This window comes from Maylandia zebra, linkage group LG7, assembly GCF_041146795.1.
Source record: "Maylandia zebra isolate NMK-2024a linkage group LG7, Mzebra_GT3a, whole genome shotgun sequence".
NCBI classification, from domain to species: Eukaryota; Metazoa; Chordata; class Actinopteri; order Cichliformes; family Cichlidae; genus Maylandia; species Maylandia zebra.
In genome coordinates, this window is record NC_135173.1 from 44,314,610 (window position 1) to 44,336,183 (window position 21,574).

The window sequence follows — 21,574 nt, forward strand, 5'->3', positions numbered from 1 at the left end:
ACTCGATTGTTAAAGGATGTTCCACAAGTTACTGAATTCAAGAGTTAATGTTTAACTCTTTTCAGCTTCCACCATAACTACTTAATGTGTTCAATTAAGCAATGAAAAGCACAACTATTTGTGTGTTAATTAGCTTAGTCAGGTTGTATTCAAGTTGATTGAAATCATCGTAACTCCAAATGATTCACAAACTCCCTTCTTGCAGCTGTGCATAGATTTTAAAAGATCGACTTGTCCTTCTCCCCTACACAGAAGTAGGAATGTCTCTTGACTCCAATATATTGAATGCGGCTTTTGCATTGTTTGCATGTATTCTGGCCTTGGCTACATTAGGTTAGCAGGTGTGTTAAGAGCAGTGATATTTACATCATGACTAAATCTCTGCCAGACAAAGCAGATCTGTCAGAATGGTCAGCATCACACATTACTCACTTTCTCTCTCTTTGAAGATTGTTTGATCATTTAAATGCTAATTGTTCCAGCCACAAAGCCGAAACCCAGACTAAACTATCTACACAGACAATAATGCTGTTTTTCTTTTTAACCCCAGATACGGGAATGTATTTCACACACGCACATGTACAGAAAGTGTAGACCAACTCACACACACGGAATTTCCCCAAGCAAGCCTCATCAGCAACACCTGGCTCTTTAGATGGGCCCACTTCCCAGCAGTCCTGAGTGCATGTGCATGTGCTTGTGATTTGCATGTTATTTGTGTGTGGGTCTTTCAGGGCCACTAAACTTTATTTACTTCTTATCTCTCCTTCTCTCTAGGCCTGGCCATTGCTAAGAAGATCCAGATCAGTGACTTGCCCCAGCTGGTGGCTGCTTTCCACAGTTTGGTTGGCTTGGCTGCTGTGCTCACCTGTGTGGCTGAATACATGATTGAGTACCCACACTTCGCCACAGACCCTGCAGCCAACCTCACCAAGATAGTTGCGTATCTTGGAGCCTACATCGGTGGAGTCACTTTTAGCGGCTCTTTGGTAGCATATGGCAAACTGCAAGGTGAGAGCTGCAGTTGCATATACTAAATATTGAATGGAAAAGAAACATTTACACTTGCTGATGTACAGGCACACTTTGGAATAATGCTGACATGTTATTATAAAGCATATTTATTACACTTTTGATCATCCTGGTTGCCAGAGAGGAGGCAGATACAGTCCATCATGAGATGCTACTTTTAGGTGCACGATACATATTAGGAAAACCATGGATCTGGGTCAGCTGTGATCTGTAAAGCTACAGTTAATGTTAATTTTGCAAAGCTCTTTTTAGAAAAATATTTTTTAAGCTCAGATGTGCTCTTTCTTTACTTTCTTTCCAAGAGCCAGATTAGAAGATCACTGCCAATCTCGAGTCTCTGCATTAATTCTTCAACTGGAGCTGGGAGTCATTGAGCTTTGCTTAGCATAAACACTATATAAGCAAAAGTAAACTCCTTGTTTAAGTTAATAAGAAGTCTTAATTATGGGTGGCAACCTCAATGCCTGAAAAATGAAGCTGGTATGGAAGTGCCAAAAAGTACAGTTCTCTTACTGGCCACTTGAGGCTGCTCCTAAACCACCTCAGTCTCCAGAGACTTCCATGTTAAAATGCCCAGCTTACAACAGTTTGGTCCATTATGGATAGTTTCCCGCTTCATAACAACTTTGTACTGAGTGAATCTGTTTAGATACTGTTAAGGCCAAAAGTTAGGGATGTGGTTTCTTTGGCAGATGTGCCAACACAGAGTGTAGATGCAGATAGCTTGAAGCTAGGTTTCACACCTGCTACTCAGATTTACTGAACTAGACTTCTCAGCCATGCTTTTGCTGTTTGGTAGGAACAAGTCATGTGGATTACAGTGTGGTACAGACCATCTAGGAAGTTTGTGTTTTAGCTTCAGTGAGTGAATTCTTGTATTTTGTTATTGCTGTGTTGTTTCAGATAAGCAGACATGTGTGCATTGCAACTTACTAACCATACTTGCTAGATAAGAGAACTTGGAACTGTTTTCTTCAGGTACCTTCTGACTATAAAAGTCCAAAGCGTTACTGTTGAGACCAGGTGCCATCACGGCAGCTCCATCCATCTTTAGTTTCTAGTTCCTGTCTGAATACTGCAATTCGTTTAACTCACTTCTTGTTTTTGTTATAATTGAGATGATTGAGCCACGATCGAGTTGGCAGTTCGTCTTGTAATCGGAAGGTTGCCGGTTTGAGCCCCGGCTCAGACAGTCTCGGTCGTTGTGTCCTTGGGCAAGACACTTCACCTACCTCCCTCGCTTCTGTCAGTCTGCCCCAGGGCAGCTGTGGCTACAACTGTAGCTGCCTCCACCAGTGTGTGAATGTGAGAGTGAATGAATAGTGGAATTGTAAAGCGCTTTGAGGGCCCCGAAAAGTGCTATATAAATGCAATCCATTATTATTATTATTATTATTATTATTATTATTATTATTATTATATTTCATATGTATGGTAAAGTTTTATTTGCGATTGTTTTTCCTAAACATGACCAGTTAACTGACCTGCAATTATTTTTTGACATTTGGAGGTGAAAAATGATCAAAGAAAAAAAATGTTATCTTTATTGATTAACAAACTTAACTCTAACCTGCATCGACTATATGCACAGACACACATATGCACACTTTGCTGCCAGCTTGATCATACTGTGTTTATCCACATAAGGAAGTCTGCTGCTTCGTGTCACCGCTGCTAGCTGTGAAGCGTTAAAAAAGAAGCCCAGTTCATCAGGTTCATGTGCTGGCTCCAGTCCTTGTAATCACACTGTAATTTCCATGTTGACTGAAAGTGTTTCATAAGGACAAATTATGCATCTACATGGCATTCAGTTAATGACAAGTCTCAAGTGGTGGTTGCGAAGGAAGAAATCTAAAATGATAAATGTCACACATACAAAAAAAAGCTACTGCTAGGAGTTTGAGTGTACACCTAACAGATTTTTTTTTTTTGTTCTCACCACTTTTCTCCACATGCAGGTATGTTGAACAGCGCTCCTCTGATGCTCCCCGGTCGTCACGCCCTGAATGCCACTCTTATGGCAGCAAGTGTCGGTGGGATGATTCCCTACATGCTGGATCCAAGTTACACCACAGGCATCACCTGTCTCGGATCAGTGTCTGCTCTCTCTGCTGTCATGGTATGCTGTGTTTATGTATGAAGTCTGTTTTTTCGCTCTTAAAAATCACAGATTGAGAAGTTATTTCATACCGACAGACTGGACATGATGGTAAAAATTTTCACGAGTGGTGAAAGGGCATAAAGAAGTCAAGAGAAATGATGCCAGAGAGGTGTAGAAAAGAGACAAAACGAAGGGATTTGCTCATAAATGTCAGGAGGCTTTTTGCACAGGAAACAGTAGCTGCCCAGAAATTCAGAATGGAGCAGAGAGTTGGCAGTGGCCAAACTGCTGGGTTAATATTCTCCACTGTCGTTAAGCTTAACGTTTGAAATTCTGTAGAAATCAGAGACAGACATCTTCAATGCAGGCATTTCTCCATAGCAGTGTCAAATGTTAAGCATGTGACAGTGAACAATAACAATAAACAACAACCCCACCTACTTTTAAATCTATTTTTTACTGACAGTCTTTAGATTTACAATTAGCAATAGTTATATTCTATGAAGTTAGACTTAGGATCTATAGAGAAGCGTTTTACAGTGTAAATAATAAAGGAAAGTGATAATTGTTCTCTTTAGAGAGTCTTTAGGCCTTCAAAGTTTCATTTACTGATGCTGAGTACTTTATACATTAAGTGAAGCCAGGCAGTACATGTTAAAAACGGAAGAAATTTTATGCACAGCCGCGTGTTGGAGTTTCAGTTTTTACACGTGCCAATCCCCCTAAAAACATTAGCATGTCCCTGGAGAAGGTTGATGGATATCATTTCACAGTCTGTTTTATATTTCTGTCCTCTAATCAGTCGTTCAAATACAGTATAATGCATCATCTACTGTACATGTGTGCGTTTCTTAACACTTCTGGATCCTGCTGAGGCTTTCGTAACTACAGTTGGCTCTTATTAAACGAAAGCTGTTCAGATGATAGCGGGAATGGAGGACAAGAAAAATTTGATTGTGAAAAATATGTCTAAAACTAGGATGATGTTTTTATCCGTTGAAAATAAAATGTTGTTTATTTAATTATTACAAAACACTAAGTGGACAGGAGTTTCATTCTAGTATATTTAAAAGTTTGTAAGGTTTTGTTTGAATGTGAGTGTCTCAACACTAGAGTGCGACTATTGCATATATTACATTACTTAACCTTAATCCTAACATTGTAACATTCAGACATTAACCTAACAAATTATTAGTTGTATTTTGACAGTCGGATTTTATGGATTAGCACCTACCAAGGGAAGTAAAAGAAAGAAACATTAGTCTTGCTCTGTGTGCACACTGCTGAGGAAGGACAGAGATGTTTTCATTGTGTACCAATCTCTGTGTAAAACTGTAAAAGTCACACTGGATCCTGCTCTGCTCTGTTTCAATAAAGCACCAAGTTCATGTGCAGTATCACGGAGCAGGAATGTGCAGGGCTCGGCTCTATACACTCAGAGTGAGGACTAAGTGTAGAGTTGACACGACAGAGCCCAAGTTTTGGCACTCACACACGCTACAGGATTGTTTGGTCTGTTGTTCGGTGGCGGCTTATGATGTCATAATATGTCATGCATAATGAAAGTTTTGTGGTTAGAAATTAGATATCATTGCCCTGGAATTAAAATGACACAATGCTTTTTTTCAAGGTGTTACAGGTGTATACACACCACAAATGGGTCATTGTAGCCTGTTGGTATGTGGTTGCTGAGCAACGCATTAAAGCTACTTTCAGCTGCTACTTTGTCACCTCGGTGGGTGGGTCCATATCTGTTCTGGGTTTTTTTTGGTTTTTTATACCAGATGCTCTTCTTAATGCAGTCCCAAAGGGATTTGTGTCTCCTCCCAGAGTCAAACCCGAGATGTTTTGTTTGTTAGGTAAATGTGTAAACCACTACATTATGGAGCTGCTGCACTGGCTTCATAATATCTGATATAGACAAGAAACGTCAGGGGCCTTTGTGCCAGTTTTAGCTACTCAACTCCTGATTGTGTTGGAGGAATTTGCAGTGATGATTTAAGAACTCCGCTGCTGCGCTGCTGTATGTTCGCAGCACAAAGTTCTAATATTGGCACATACTGGACAACATATATGCAAAAATCGCGGCCAATATCATTCGACAACGTCAGCAAACGTGTCTGTCAGTTGAGCTCATAGCTGCTCTCAATTTTGCTGCTCTAACGAATACTTAAGATGATCACAGGAGTGGGTTTAACCACACATTTCCTACTCCTTTCTTCCAGGGTGTAACACTGACAGCAGCTATTGGAGGTGCTGACATGCCGGTGGTAATCACCGTACTCAACAGTTACTCAGGCTGGGCCCTGTGTGCCGAGGGCTTCCTTCTCAACAACAACCTGCTGACCATCGTCGGAGCTCTCATCGGGTCATCTGGAGCCATTTTGTCATATATTATGTGTGTGGTGAGTGGAGCACAGACTCAGCATCTCATGTAGCAGATAGTTTAATGTGGTTTTTCCTTATCTGTCCACCAGGAGGGACTCTTAACTTTTCCATTATAGCAAGACTGTGGAGTGGCTTTTCTAAATATTCCGGTCACAAATGTGTGAAATTCATTGCCATGTTTTGTTTTAGACAACAGCGTTTAGTGTAAAGTAAATATGAAAGAAAGTATCTTAATTTCCCCCCCTCCTCTAGGCCATGAATCGCTCACTGGCTAATGTGATCTTGGGAGGCTACGGCACATCTTCCACCGGCACAGGAAAGCCCATGGAGATCACAGGGACACACACAGAAGTCAATGTGGATCAGACTGTCGAGATGATTAAAGAGGCCCAAAACATAATCATCACTCCAGGTAAGACATACACACACAACCCTATACTCACACTGAGGATTTTATGTGAGTGGAAAAATACAGTACTTTGACTTTGCCAGTCTCTTTTTTGCCATCATTAGCACAGTGTGTTCTGTTTATTTAACCTTTTGTTAACCCGTGTTACATCATTTTGCTGGGTTAATTGACAAGTCCTGGTGGAGCGCACGTGCACGAACACACACAAAAGCACATGCACACACACGTAAACCCGCTGTTAGGTTTCTGTGTGGTCGTCAGTGCTCGTAAATAGACATTCTGCAGTGCAGCTTATGTATGCAAGGTCAAAGGGGGAAATTAGATGGAATGAGGCTATGTTGGTTTTTTTGTTGACGATTCAAATACCACACTCCAAATTGGCTTCTAGTTCCTTTTTCAGGGTTAAAGAGTGGGTTCCAGTCTTTGTTCCAGCTATATGATTTTCTTTGTTTCACGTGTTTTCAATATTTGTCTAGATATGTGCCTGAACCTCCCACCTGGACTATAACGATTGTCCTTGGAGCTGCTGCTCTAAACTCATTATTGTGTGGCCCACTGACATTTCGGTCCCCTCGTCTAGACTGTTGTTAACCATTCGCAGTTCCAAAGGGTTGTTTCGCTCACGTGGGTACATGTAAACACAGACCAAAGGCATCTAATCTGCAAACTGGTGATTCCAGTCACAGCGCTGAGTGCCTGTATACAAAAATGAAGTCTTCAGAGGAAACCGCTGCAATTTACAAGAATTGCAAATTAAAGTGGTCACGTGGTCAAGTGAAAAAGAGGTGATCCATGGAGAGAGTGGCATCCAATTTAGGTTAAACCATCCCACCCCTGCTTCTTTTCTGGGAATAATGGCAGATGAACAGGAACACGCCTGACAGCTAAAACCAAAACCAGCCCCCCAAAAACAGATATATTTTCTTAGCCTTTTCTCAAAAATGTTTCACAAACAAATCAACACCAAGACAGGATGAATAATAAAATACCAGACATTTCTTCAGTTGGTCTGTTATTACTTATTTCCTGCTCCATATTTTGAAAGGTTTTGAATGATTTACATTTCAGAGTAATAATCGTTTCTCTTGTACTTGGACCAGCTTCTCGGGTCATTCATTGCTGTCTTGTTTAAACCAGCTTTCTTCTGATTGGCTTCCCCTCAGAAACAGAAGGTTTGAACAACAGGTGGGTGGGGCTTCTGTGCTAATGGCCAGAGATGTGTGCTTGAAATTATCATATGGAGGATATCTCCTCTCTTTGACATCATACAGACTCAAGAGTAGAAAAAACTGGCTGAAACCAGGCATTTTGGGCAGCTTCCAGCTAGTAGGGACACATGCTGGACAATATGAGCTTTTAATAAGTAGCAATCAGGAATAATTAGGAATCAGTCTACTTGAAAAGATTCCAGCGCAAATACGATGATTAAAATCATTATCGTTCGCTTATCTGAAGTTGACTCACCTTGAAAGCAGGCGAGGTGAGTCAAGGGTATTCCAGATGTTCTTCTCCCTCTCACAGTTCTCCATCTCAAACTCTACTCAGGCCATATGATAATATAATCTCACCAGTGAATTCTGGTACTACTTTGGGATCTTCTTCAAGTTTGTCATGCCCAGAAAATCTCCAATTGGAGGCACTGTGACATCCAGATGTCTTGGCTCCTTACTCTCTCTTTAAGGCTGATTCTAACCACCCAGTGGGGGAAATGCATTTCGGCTGCTTGTGTTCTGGTCATTACAAAGATCTCATGATCATGGGTGAGGGTTGGGAAGTAGATCGATTGTTAAATGAAAGCTTTGCCTTTTGGCTTGACTCTCTCTTCACTGTGACACTCTGTTACATCTCCGAAATTACTGCTAAAACCGTCGCCGATCTGCCGGTCCAACTCCATGTGCTCCATGTTCCTATCACTTGTGAATAAGATCCCAGTCCTGGGAACTGAAATCCATTAAAACAAATTATAAAACAATCTGTTGAATAATTGGCCGTTTTAAACAACATCAATCAGCTATCCAGACTTTGTTGCAAAGTCTGGATGTCAGCAAGCTTCTAAAATTCCACTTAGTGTTAAACATTCAAACATTCTTAATCTTAGATTTGTTTTCAACTCTGTAGTTTTATAGTTTTAAGGCCTTTTCACTGCACATGTGCCATTTGTCACCTGTGATGACAGGTAAATGTAAAACTTATACAGCCAGACTGTTTCCACTGGAGACAACGCTTCATATGTCGCTGTACAGAACCCAGTACATTAAAATGTGCAGAACAATCGGAAATTTAATTGCTAAAACATGACAATAGCCAGAGTATAGAAGTAATATTTTTTATGGCTATGCCTGCATAACTCACATCAGCCAAATGCATGGTTTGTTGAGCTGTGTGAGGCAGCAGTAGTTTGGTGTTGTTTCTCTTTCAGTCAGTGCCCTTGTTTTCATTTCACCAATTCCCTCTAAATTGAAGCTGTCACAGTCAGTTTGCCTGACATCTGTGGAAATGATTAAGACACTGCCCCGATAAACACGGTGCATTCTTGGCATTCATCCGGCTCGTGTCTTCATGGCCTGGGTCCACTTGTTGTTCTTATACGACAAGCTCCACTGAGAATTTTGGAAGCGCAGAGGGATACAGTAATTTTGACAGAGGGAGGCAGAGAAGTGAAAAGCGCTACATTTTTCATTTTTGAGTTGGGTGGCAGTGGGTCAACCAATTTTCTGGAGATTTTTTGGGGGGTGGGGTCTCTGTTTGTCTCCAGTAGAACTGTCATTTTGATTGGTGTGCTGTAACATGAAAGTTTTTGACTGGTTGTTGTGACAAGGTTAGTAAACATCACCGGACCGTTTGACATGTGTTTGTGTGTGTGAGCAACAGCGTGAGTTTAAAAAAAGAAAAAGAAAAGAAAAAATCAAGTAGCATACTCCAGAATTATTATCAAACATGAGATAAATCCAAGGCTGGGAGGCAGAAGTACTCTGTGTATTGAGTTTTATGCTACATTGACATTAAATGTCAACATGAATTTATGTAAGAAATCTTAAAATGACAAAAGCAGGATATTACAAGGAAATAAAGTGGGTTAAAAAATACTCTGTTTTTACTCTTTGGTCATTCAGTTCATTTTCAAAATATTTATATTATTGGTGAGTCATTAAAGCAGCGTAATTAGACTGCAGAAATTAGATTTGAAGATTAGAAGATTGTTTCAGTCACAGAGACTGAGTGAGATGAAAGGGATTTTACAAATAAACATGCGCTGTGTTGGCTGCCTCACTCTAGCTACGCTCCTTTCCTGCATGTGCTTTCTGTAAGCTATGTAGCTGTAACCACAAATATGTTTTGGCTAAATGTAAAGGGTTTGTTTGTGCTGGGTATATATAATCATCTAATTTTTGTTGTCTGTTACTGCTTTGAAATCTATTTCAGGTTACGGTCTCTGTGCTGCAAAGGCCCAGTACCCCATTGCGGACTTGGTGAAGATGCTCAAAGAGGCGGGCAAGAGTGTCAGGTAAAGGAATGATAAAGTTGACTTTTTTAAAAGTAGATTTAATTTGTCAAAATAAACTGCTGCCAAACGACAACAAAATATACCATCAATTTTGTTTATGAACAGGATTTTTATGGGTTGTAAATCTTGAGCATCTCTAGGTCATTTTCAACATGGCTGCTACTTTTAGATCTACTTTTCACTTGTGCCTCAGTGAGAGGCACCGAACCTCCTTTAGTGCATCAAAATCAAAATGTCCCATCCTTCTAAGTGATTTCCATTTTTGGAAGTTCCATTGAGGCAAATCAAATGAGCGAAAATTATATTTGTAGCAAAACCCTCCTTTGTTTTGAGTGCACTCTGTGCCACCACATGATGACACACACCACAGTCCAGTTTCTTCAGACACCACCTGGTCTAACTCCTCACCTGATGTGCTGCCTTTGGCATTGGAAACGAAGAACATTTTAACCGAAAGCTGCTGGAGGCTCAGTCCCAGTGATGATCCTCTACGGGAAATTTGGGTCCGTTTCGAGCTAAAGCCGATGTTCGCTGTGCACAAGTTTAAGGTCTGTGGTGATATCACATAACGGGCAGTGCGTGCGTGTGTGGTGGTGAGTGTAAGTGGTCAGATTTGGACTTCAAATGAGCCATCTAAAAATGGTAGCTGCACTGGAAGCTGTTTGGGTATATCGATACATAATGTAAAAGTTATACTACGTAGGACATGACCAACAAGCGGAGACTGACAAGGGCAACAAGACGTAGTGGGCATGTGTGTGTGGTAAAAAAGGAAATGCGAAAGAGAGGATGCGAAGGACAAGGTACAGTGGAAGCATGTGTAATTGTCCTGCCTCTGTCGTTTGATCGTGGCTCTTGCAGCTGCTATTGCTTAGAGCATTTGTACTTGATTAGAGGAAAGTGGGTGGTCAGAGAAAAACAGAAAAAACCTCCTTCACTCTGATCTCTTTCTTTCATTTTTTTAAACTTTGTTCTGTATTATTAAAACTCTTTTTTTGTCACTTATTTTCTTACTCTTTGTACCTGCTTTTGTCACCTCTTCCGCTTGTCTTTTTCATCCAGCCTCCTCCTTTTTACAGGGTACTAGCAATATAACACTTGGCCACAACTTCTGCTCATCCAGACCAAAACTACTGTGTTCCCCACTGTCGTCCTGTGCATGCAGACCGTATCGAAATACACAAAAGGCATAAACTGACTTGCTAATTCACCCCAGAATCAGCGGGCCATCTGCTGTCTGTATCTGCCGAAGCTCATCAAACAAAAATAAAAGATCAAACCTCCAAATAGTGGCCAAAGTGATTGGAAGGTTTCAGAAAAGGAGAACCAGCCACCAGTATTCAGTGGCTGGTGCTAATTTCCTACCATGATTACATTACATGGCTAATTGAGTTTGAGAGCTGTGTATGCCCAGAAACACACTCAACAAATAACACTGGTGGGGGAGTGCAGTAGGTGTGTTTGTGTGGAACCAGACTGTAATCACACTCATCAACTCCATTTGTCCAATTCTCTTTGATTTAAGGAAGTTGATGGCAGTCAAGAAGAACTACGAACTAAGTTTGTAGTAGGTGGGACTGATTTGAAGTATTCATTTTAATGCATTTTTTTTCACCCTCAGGTTTGGTATTCACCCGGTTGCTGGCCGCATGCCTGGTCAGCTAAATGTGCTGTTGGCTGAAGCTGGTGTCCCGTATGACATTGTCCTGGAAATGGAGGAGATCAATGAGGATTTCCCTGGTGAGAACTAGTTATTTCTGTCATTTAAAATCTGTACATTGTCATTAATTCATCCATAAATGCTGCTGCCTTTTTACAGAGTTTACAATCAGACCCATTTATATTTACGAATGTAGGGTTAAAAGGATAGTTTGACTTCTATTGGAAAACCTTCAAAGGCCTTACATAGGTGAGAACAGAATTATTGGCCCTCTCATGAAAACCAAAAGTATTGCCCACGTGCTGTTACAACAGAGCAAGGAATTTTTAACACAGCTTTCTAAGCATCCCAGTTTTATTTTGGATGCTTACATTAGTTTTAGTTTGCACACAGAAACAAAGTTATTTCATAAAAACTACCAGGGCTAAAAGTATTATTAGCTGTTGGTCAGCTGTGTGTCCTTTTTGGCTGGTAACAGCCTGCAATCGCTTGTTTTCATTTTTAACAAGTCTCACAAATGTCTTCTGAGCAATTCCAGCCCATTTTTATTTAGTGACTCTCTCAAACGCCTTTAAACGTGATGATCTTCAGGAATGGGTCTTGACCTCCAGTTTATCCCACAGATTCCTTCCACACTGATGAGATTCACAGTTCCAGGCACATTAAAGCATCCCCAGAGCATAATAGTCCCATGTTTCAGTATTAAATGAACAAACAAAAATGAGTGGGTAAAGTGTTTGGTATTTTACCTAAAAATAAATAAATTGATGTGAAATAATGGAGATGTGTTCGTACATCCTATCAGAAACTGACCTGGTCCTGGTGATTGGCGCCAATGACACAGTTAACTCAGCGGCCCAAGAAGACCCCAACTCCATCATCGCTGGTATGCCCGTGCTGGAAGTCTGGAAGGCGAAGCAGGTGAGAAATCTGGCGCATGCATGAGTGATAATAAGATTTATCCTGAAGCACAAAAACACGAAGAGGAACAAATGGAAGCGTTTACAACAGTTCGACTGTCTGCACCTGCAGACCTGCTTCATTTAAAGACGCACACAAACCTAAAGAAGACAAAAACACACATGTATAGACATATAAACCCAGGCTCTTACAGACTGTTGCAGTTCCAGGTGCAGTCCCATCCTGATCTCATTACTGAGACTGTGTCCGTGTGGAATATCAACATTTGGAGCATCCCACTGGCACTGATCAGAGATCTGTGATTTATACAGTGCTCCCACTAGTTTCCACACAGGAAATAAAACAGGACATTCTACCTAACCGCACATGCAGCGACACACATACAGATTTTAAATCACTATTTTTTAAGTGCTCAATTACACTTTCATCACACACCACTTTTATAATTTAAATAATCTTTGGCTTTGACTCAGAGACTCATTCTTACTAGGAATTGCCTACTAAGAAACTAAGGGTAAAAGTTGGAGTGTTTTTAGCGTTTTTCAACGAACATTTCGTTTAATGGACCATTTTGAAATTTCATTGTCTAGACAACTACTTCAGCTTAGTCCTCCAATTTTTTTTCTTTGTCATAAAATTCATAGTGGTCGGAAAATAAGAGAGAACACCATCACCACTTTTAAATATCAGTATCAACAGAAATTTCAGTTTCCTTAGATTATTTTGGATTTGACACCTGAGAAATATGAGAGTGAAGTTGAATGAAAATGTGTTTTGTTTGTTGTTTTGTTTCCATAAGCTTGAATATCTGTCAAACCATTCTCCTAATTTGGACTGTTTTAAACGATATTATGTTCCTTGTATATGAGAGGCTGTAAATAAAATATCATCCCCCTGCCTGCAAAAGTTTGCTTTCTGCAGACGTCCAAATCTGCTGTCAGAGATTGGGGATTCAAATATTTCAGAGATTCAAGCATCCATAATTCTGTGTTAATTGGAGCTACAATCCTTTGAGTCCAGAGCCATAGTGCCGTAGATTTACCCTGAAAAAGATTGCATCACACAGAAAGCAACTTTAATCTCTAATGGTTAGATGAGAAGTTTTTTGATCCTCCTTCCCTAGTTGCCAGATTTGATTCACTGTGACGTTCCAAGAAATTCAAGTTGAACCTTTACCATTTTGATCCATGCACGTGGCATGGTGCAGATTTATGCGCTATAAGTCGTGCGGCAGTGCCTCAACCATTGTTAATGGAGGGATTGAATGGAGAAGATGAGGAAAACACTTTTTGCAGATGGTCCTTATAAACTTTTTCTTCTGTTTTGTCATCTGTTTGTTGTCCAATCAGAAGCTTACCAGCCTGTGTGAATTTGTCTCCTTCCATAGGTGATTGTGATGAAACGCTCCCTGGGTGTGGGTTACGCAGCTGTTGACAACCCCATCTTCTACAAACCCAACACAGCAATGTTGTTAGGCGATGCTAAGAAGACTTGCGATGCCCTACAAGCCAAGGTCCGCGAGTCCCAGTAATGTGCCCCCTGCCTCAACCAGGCACCTCCACTGAGAGCACACACATGGAGAGAGAAAGGACGACAACAATAAGGCTTAGTTTTTCCAAAAGTATTCCAGCATTCAGTTCATCTTTGTCCAATTTGTAACGCAGCCAAGTGAACAAAGATGATTAATAGGGTAAAAGCTTTTCTGCAAACCCTTTCTGTGATCTATAAATAAAAGCAAATTTGCTTTTGCAATCAGAGCTGAATAATGCAGATATTGTAGATTTATCATTTCCTAATGAGGTAATGCACAACTCTTTTATTTCTAGATCTTAAAGAAAGGGTTTGTCAACTTTCTGCATGTCTTCTGTTTAATAAGGGGAGCAGCTGACAGCGAGTCATCTTCATTACAGAGACGTATATTAATGTAAAACAGCCACAAATGTAGATAAGATGTTAGAGATGATGCATTTCACTGTTAAGGTGTTTTAGAAAATAGCCAATAGCTAAAAGAAATATTAGACTTTGATTGGAATTTAAAAAATATGATGGTGAATCACAAGAGGAGGTATGACAGACTTAAGCGCTAACATTTTACCACCCTGTAAAGATTCCTCGCCCCTTTTCCCCCCCAATTTGGTTTTGTTTTAGTCATGTGTTCCCTTTGATAGATCTGCTCTTTTTCTCCCCTGTACAAGTAAAAGGGAAAAAGGCAGAATAGTGCAACATTTCAGTTCCAGTTTTATACTGTATTGGGAGATTTTTTTTTGTATTTGGTCTAATAATTATTTTAGAAAATGTCTGTATTTAGTGCTGTTTTGCTTTTTCTCTTTTCACTTGAGTGTATCTCGTGACCTTCCATCAAGAAAACAGCTGAGAAAAAATCCATTCAGACTTCTTCCGTCAGATGAGCAATGCAATAAACCAAAAGGATCTGAACGTTATGTGTGCCACCACAGCTGTGCAGAACGCTAGTGAAGCCCGTCTCACTCTTACAAACACTCTGATAGCCGACTGGATTTTTATGATGTGTTTGAGCCAGATGTGTTTCTTCTTTCTGTGTGGTTCAGATATTACAGTACACTAAATGCTATCCTGCTGGCCTTAATGGTAAAGAAGGTTTAGTTTTTCTCCTTTTAAGTGAATGTGGCTCATCCACTCCAATGCGTGCCCTCATTATTGCTCTGCGGTGAAATGAAGGTTTGTAAAGTAGGGCCATATGTCAGTCGGCCTTGTTGCGTCGAGCCTAAGCAACTAAGCAGTTATTTAATTAAAATTGTTGCCACGATCCAGCAGATATGAGGTGTCCGTTATCATGAAGTACTTCTAAAATCTTTATTTCTTCCTTTCTTTTATTAAAGTCCAAAACACAAAAAAAGTGCCAAATGGCCGCTCGAATTCGGAAAGATTTGCGTTATGAAAAAACACTTGAGTAGATCACAGACCGAAAAAAGATGGCAGCTTCCACTTTCTACCTATTGTGTCACAACTGAGTCACGTTTGAATGTGCTCCATTTATTTTCTGCTGCGGTTGCACTGCTGCAGCAGATCAATTGGCAAGAATGTATATTGTGGCGTAATTTGAACTAATATGTGAGCAGTCTTCATCACTTTGTAATCTACAAGTACTGTATGCATTAGTTGTTATAGTATCATCCTGGGACCTGATATGTTGACAACTGTCCTACCTCTCCATGAAATGGCCAATACCTTTCCACGGGACCTTCACCTGACCAGTCACCTATTACATAATCAAGCACAGGATCAGGACAGACAAATTCCAACCAAACACAGGACCAATAGCCTTCTGTTTTGTGTTTATGTTGCATTTTTTTTAACCACCTGACCTCAGTTTGCTGCCAGCATGTTTGCTTCATTGTGCAAGTGTAGAGCTGCACATGTCACTAGTGCTCATGAGGGCCTATCGTTCTCACGTCTTAGCTTCCACAGAGAAATGCATTCTTTGTCTGATATCGAGCAAATTAAAAGTGATGGAAAATCTTGATAATTCTAGTATCCCTCCCCCCTTATGCCTGTTGTGTTTCTTCTTCTTTTTAAGGAAAGTATTTTTGTAAAGAGGCAGGGCAACAATGAGCTTTTAAAGTTGTACAACGTTTCAGTGCACCATGTTATGGAGACGAACTGATGAAATGTACTGTGAACTTGTTTTTTCCCCTCTTTTGTTTGTCATGGAACATTTTCATCCCTAATAAATCTGTATTTACACAAGTTTCCTGAAAGCGTAATTTCTTCCCTGACGTACACTTAAAGGTGAAAGGTGCAGTTGAATTCCCTTAAAGTAAACATGCTGATCTGCAAGGATTTCCCTGAGGTCCGCCACAGCTGTGAGGCTAATGGTACCAGCCCAATCTTCTATGGCAGAGTTGAAAACTAAAATACTTGCAGCAATTAACTAAATGAAGGATCACAAGCTGGAGGAAGGAGTTTTATCCACACACAGCCATTGTTTTAGATTTAGTTTTAGATTCTGTTACTCCAGCTCACCATGCTGTTATCACTTTTACACTTACAGCACATGTTCATGAGATTACATCGCCTTTGATATTCCATTTGTGAACAAAACAAGGAAACGCTGCATTTTGAAGCTCAGAGTGTAATTAGAGTAAACAAATATGTCATCTTGGAAAAGTTCAAACTTCTGTTGGGTGACATATTAATCAATGCATGCTCTTGTTTTTTGTTTTTTAATCTGTTTTCTCTTGACTAGATAAAAGTCCTGTGCAGAACTAAGTACATGTGATGATTCGGTAGCTGTTAGAACCACCTTTAGAATAAAAATTGAAGTAATCAACAATGTGAGAGATTTTTATCACTCTTGCATTAACATTAAATAATGTGCAACTCTCTTAAGGCCCCATCAGAGCATTTCAACCTTCACTGGGTTTTTGTAACACCTTGTTTTTTTGTTTTTCAGCCTTTCTGTTGTAGATTTGCTGCTGTGCTTGGAATCTGTAGTGTGACCCTGTGTGACCAAGATTTGGTTGTTGGACAGATGGCCTCACATCTGACTCTAGAATCCTGTGGCAGGACTGCGTGAACAAATTGCAAATTGCCCAATTGATAGCAAAGTGTCAGGGTCCCCAAATCGTCACCCCTGTGCTTCACAGATTGTATGAGATGTTTGTGCTGATATGCTTCGTTTTTCACCAAATGTATTCAGTTCGGTCTCATCCGTCCAAATTTGTTTGGACATTTACTTAGAAGTCTTATCCTGTTCGGATGTCTTCTCCTGGGAAGATCAGCAGCTGTCTTGAATGTTTGTGGATAATATTTCTCATCGTAGACTGATGGCTGTCAAATTGTTTGGGATTGGCCTTATAAACCTTCCCAGATTGATGGGCAGCAGCATTTTCTTCTCTAAGATCACTGAAGATATCTTTCCAACTTAGCATTGTGTTAACACACATCTGAATGCTGCACATTAGCAAACAGCTCAAAGCAGTGAAAGGGTTTCCTTTGTATTTATTTATAAAGTATTGCTGAAAAACATGACTAACATTTTTGTGTTATAGATAATAAAAACAGCATGAAAAATTTAGCAGCATTTTTGCTTTGATTTTTAAAGCATGAAAGGAAACTATAAAGACAAATACATGCTTAAGGCAGCGCACTGATCGCTTCAGATGATAAGATGGTAGAGTTCACGATAAGATATGATACATTTCGTGATGATACTAAAAGGAAGACAGCCATAAAAATAAGACACTGAAATACAGCTGGGAAGTGACGTAACTCCGGCCACAAACATGATTCAAATTGTTGTTTTCCTTTAAAAATTAAGGTATAAACAAAGAATAGTCCTGGTTCTCTGAATGGCAGCGGGTAGAAGATGAGCACAATGGGTAGGAAAGCCACTTTAACTCTAACTTCAAGGTGTCCCTCTTTTGCAGAATGGGATTGCATGAGTCTGTGATGAGGGTTTTTACAATGACTGAAATGTAAATATCAGGCTGTGTGATATTTTCACCTACAAGCGGCACTTGATTGCTATTCATCAGCAAAGAGTAAACTAGAGGCACTTAGAAGGGGAGTGGTACCCACATAGATTGAGTTGATTAAACTGTAGATAGATGGACATGGGGATTGCATGTGTGCATGATGAGGGTGGTTTCATCCTGTAACAAGTGCCACTCAGACAGGCTGTTATCTGGTTGCATGCTTGAGGAGATCTAAGGAGAGCTGTCACTCCCAGAGCACAGGCTAACTGCTGTGATAATTATAAAAGAACAGGTTTGGAAATCACTGTCAGGGAATTCCTGCATGTTTATGTTTGTTTGTTTGTTTTCTTCTTGAATGCAAATAGAAAGTATTTTTCATATGTCTGCAACACGCATCAGAAGGACTTCAGGTCATTGTAAAGGTGTGCGTGTGTGAGAGTGTGTGAGAGAGGGAAGATCACTGCAGAGGTGACAGTCTCATCAGCTGAAGTAGGGACACGCTGCCAGTATTTACTCAGAGCGCAGCGTGTTCCAGACACAATAAACCTCCATCCTTCCTCCCAGCAGGGATAGTCTGCCCTCCTTGGAAAAAAACACTCACACACACAGACAATTTGCTTAATTTGTTTTTCTTGGCCTTGCATGCGATTTGATGTGGAAGGTATTTAATTATTTATGACAGGAGTGTGTTTTGATGAGAGAATACTTTTTAATCTTTTATCTGAGAGAAATCGCAGATAAGTAGAAGTATCACAATGTGAATCTCAAAAACATTTAAAATATGGCATGCAGCTGAGATGAAAATAAAATTGGATAAAAGCAGTCATCATAAAGCTTGTCCCTCAACACTCAGTGTTTTATCTTGTTTTTTTTAGTCCAATGCTCATTCATTACATATGTATTCATACGAGCGCATGTTTCCACCTTATCTAACACTCTGATGGATACATCAGGGGCAACTCAGGGTTGCCCAAGGATACTTCAACATGCAGACTGGAGATTACTTCCTGAGCCACAGCCCCCTCTGCCCCCAATTTTATGAATAAAATTATAGCTTTGTACTTTTGTTTGTATTTCAGTTTAATGTTTATTAGTTTCAGTTTAAGCCTTTTTCATTGCTATAATATGAAGAATATTTATCAGAGGCATGATTTCAGATGGATACCACAATCACATAGCACTTTTGAAAGCGGCTGACTCACAGTCAAACATCCTGAGTCTCAAGAAAACAAGATGCTCCATGAGCCAAATGTAGTGTAAGTACTGAATTGTCTGTATATAATTATGAATGCATATAGATTAGACTGATTGTGTATACATGCTTGTAAATAAGTATATCCATGCGTGTGTAGAAGTGCTTATTCGTGAGCAGCAATGTTCAAATACTGTTTTATTTCTGTTTTTCTTTTTAGTTTTTACTTTATTTCTTAACTGTGTGAGTTATTATGAAAAAAGTCTCTTGAGGCAGGTTGTTTGACCCAAGTGACAAAAACTACGACTAACAACATCTCCCGTGTTTATCTTTATTTGAACTAGCTGGAAAATATGGTTTCAGTTAGTTCTCATTTTTATAAAGTCTAGTTTTTATTTCAAAAACTTCTTTAAATCATGGGGTATATCGATAGTCACATAACTTACAATCTTCTGGCATCACATTCAAAGTGAATTGATTATATCACGTGGTGAATCTGGCTGATCTTATTGCACAATGGAAACGAAAGGCAGACTGCCTCATGCCCGACAAAAGTTCTCGCAGTGAAAAGGAAGCTTATGCTGCACACAGATCTGAGTTGGCGTGTGTGTCTGTGTGTTTACTTTCCTCTGTGCAATAGACAGATATTCTCTTGAGTAAATGAGGCAATCTTGTTGAAAGGCATGTAAATGTAACTGTGTGACTGAAGGGTTATGTGGATGGGTCCTCCAGCATAAAGTTGGGCTGTGTCATGAAACCTTTCCAGAAAGTGTGTTTGACATGTCTCGCAATGTGGTAATCTACTGATGTGCAAATAAGGACAAATGTGTCACTTGTCCACACCCTAAGCTCACCACAGACAGAATTATTAAACATTTTTAACTGGAATCCCAAATCAGAGCAATATGTTCTAACTGGCTCGTTAATATTACAGCTTTGCTACAGGAGAAAAAAATGAGCTCACATACAACTACCTTTGAAAGCTTTGACACAAAGCTAATTGTGTTAAAGCTTTTATTAACACTTCAAGTGGTAGTTTCTACCAGTGTTATCCTATAGATGAATAAACTCCAACAGCACCGCAATAAATGTACCGAAAAAGAAACTCCAAAAATAGAGCAAACTAATTAAAAATGTCAATGGGAAAAATCCAACATTAAATTAAAGCTACTCATACATGTCCATGCTCAAGTCCTTTTAGATTATGTAATTTCAAATGTTTGTGTCTGTAAATGTGATGTTCTTTTTCATTAAATTAAAACAATAGGATGCTGTCATGTTTTAGGTGCATAAAGGCTAAAATCAGGTTATTTTAGCACGTTGCTAGGTGGTTGCTAGGCATGCTGACCCCATAATGTCTGATTTAGATAAGAACCTTCAGGGGCCTAAGATGTACCTGTGTGACACATTTGGTTGGCCACGTCTTGATGGTCTAAGAAGAGTTTGCAGCCAAAGAAAGCGTGTGTGTGTGTGTGTGTGTGTGTGTGTGTGTGTGTGTGTGTGTGTGTGTGTGTGTGTGTGTGTGTGTGTGTGTGTGTGTGTGTGTGTGTTAGAGCAAAAACAAGGCATTGTGAAGTGAATGGTTGCTTGTAAATTCAAACAGACAAAACAAAACAAAAACAGTAGATATAGTAGATGAAAGACAAAGTTATCTACCATCTTAGCACGCCTTACACTTTAAGTGGCCCTCTCTCGCTAAGGTGTCCTTGTAGAATTAAAAAAAGGTTTCATAAAATATATTCTTCAGAAGCTTTTATTTTTATTTTCAAATGAGATAAGCCACTATCTGTCCAGTACAGGCTGTAAGCTAAATCAAAAAGGAGGTGCACAATGCTACACTATGCAGCACCAGTCTTCTTATATTTACAGATAGAAATGATAACGTGTCATCAGTTGCTGGTAAGATGTACCAGAGGAAGCTCTTTCATCCTTGATCTTGGGCATGTTCCCTCTTCTAATGTCTAATCTGATCGTCCTAACAGCTTGTTTGGAGAAACTGCGCTATTGAGCTGTGTTTTAAAAGCCCCCAAACCCAGGCCTCTTGGATACATCGCCTCATGAACTTACACAAACATACGCCGTGTCTGCCCCAGAATGTCCTAAAGTCGCTTTGACTGTGGCAGCCAGAGATGGATCTACACGCACAAATCTGGCTAGCGACCAAAACAACTGGCCTCTTTACTCTTCAGTTTGATTGCTGTTCAGGGCTGGTTAACATAAACACTGTGGGAGTGTGTCCTTTTAAGCTGCTTTTATTGTCCAGCTGCTTCTCAACTTCTGGATGTAAATTGTTGAGAGGTTGGGATGGAGGGATGAGAGAAGAGGAAAATAAGGTGGGAGTGAAAAGAGGTTCGAACTGGTTACTGTAGTGGCAAAGAAAGAGGGGATTTTCTCATAAGTACGACAGTATTCATTTAGATTGGTGTGTGTGTGTGTCTCTTTGTGTGTGTCTGTGCATCTGTATGTGTGTGCATATGAGCCATTAAAGCATCACAGAGTTCAGAGAAACAAATTGTTTATTGAAACATCTTCCCAGACCGCTTAGCTTCAGTTTGTTATGGTCTTGTGGCTAGTGGAGAGTTGCAGGAGCAAAAAAGAAATTCAAAAAGAAACAAATTGTATTTACAGTGAATGGTGAAGGAAACCCAACCTTTGCAAATTAAGCAGGAATTTACTGAAAAAAAAAAGCTTTGCTGAGGTAGCCTCACTGAGTTGGAAATCCTTGAAAGTATGTCTGCTATGCAACTTTGGTATTTTTCACCACAATATTTATCCAACTATCCATTTTTTTTACTGCAGACTTTTCTCTCTTCTGCCACCTACTCCAGTTCTTCCGGGGGGGACACTAAACTGCTCGCAGACCAACCAAGAGACATAATCTCTTCAATGTGTCCTGGGTCTACCTTGGGG

The 21,574-nt window shown here is 39.9% G+C and overlaps 1 protein-coding gene across 1 annotated transcript in view; it reads left to right on the forward strand.

The window, feature by feature from the left end:
* The window catches only part of nnt (nicotinamide nucleotide transhydrogenase), a 37,583-nt gene extending 21,841 nt beyond the window's left edge, over positions 1–15,742 (forward strand). Inside the window, exons 15-22 of the mRNA XM_004538207.3 lie at positions 778–1,011; positions 2,991–3,151; positions 5,359–5,538; positions 5,774–5,933; positions 9,354–9,435; positions 11,057–11,175; positions 11,901–12,016; positions 13,404–15,742. Of these exons, the coding sequence (XP_004538264.1) occupies positions 778–1,011; positions 2,991–3,151; positions 5,359–5,538; positions 5,774–5,933; positions 9,354–9,435; positions 11,057–11,175; positions 11,901–12,016; positions 13,404–13,547 (1,196 nt within the window). The 3' untranslated portion in view covers positions 13,548–15,742. The remainder of the gene's footprint in view (positions 1–777; positions 1,012–2,990; positions 3,152–5,358; positions 5,539–5,773; positions 5,934–9,353; positions 9,436–11,056; positions 11,176–11,900; positions 12,017–13,403) is intronic.
* The last annotated feature ends 5,832 nt before the right edge of the window (positions 15,743–21,574 follow it).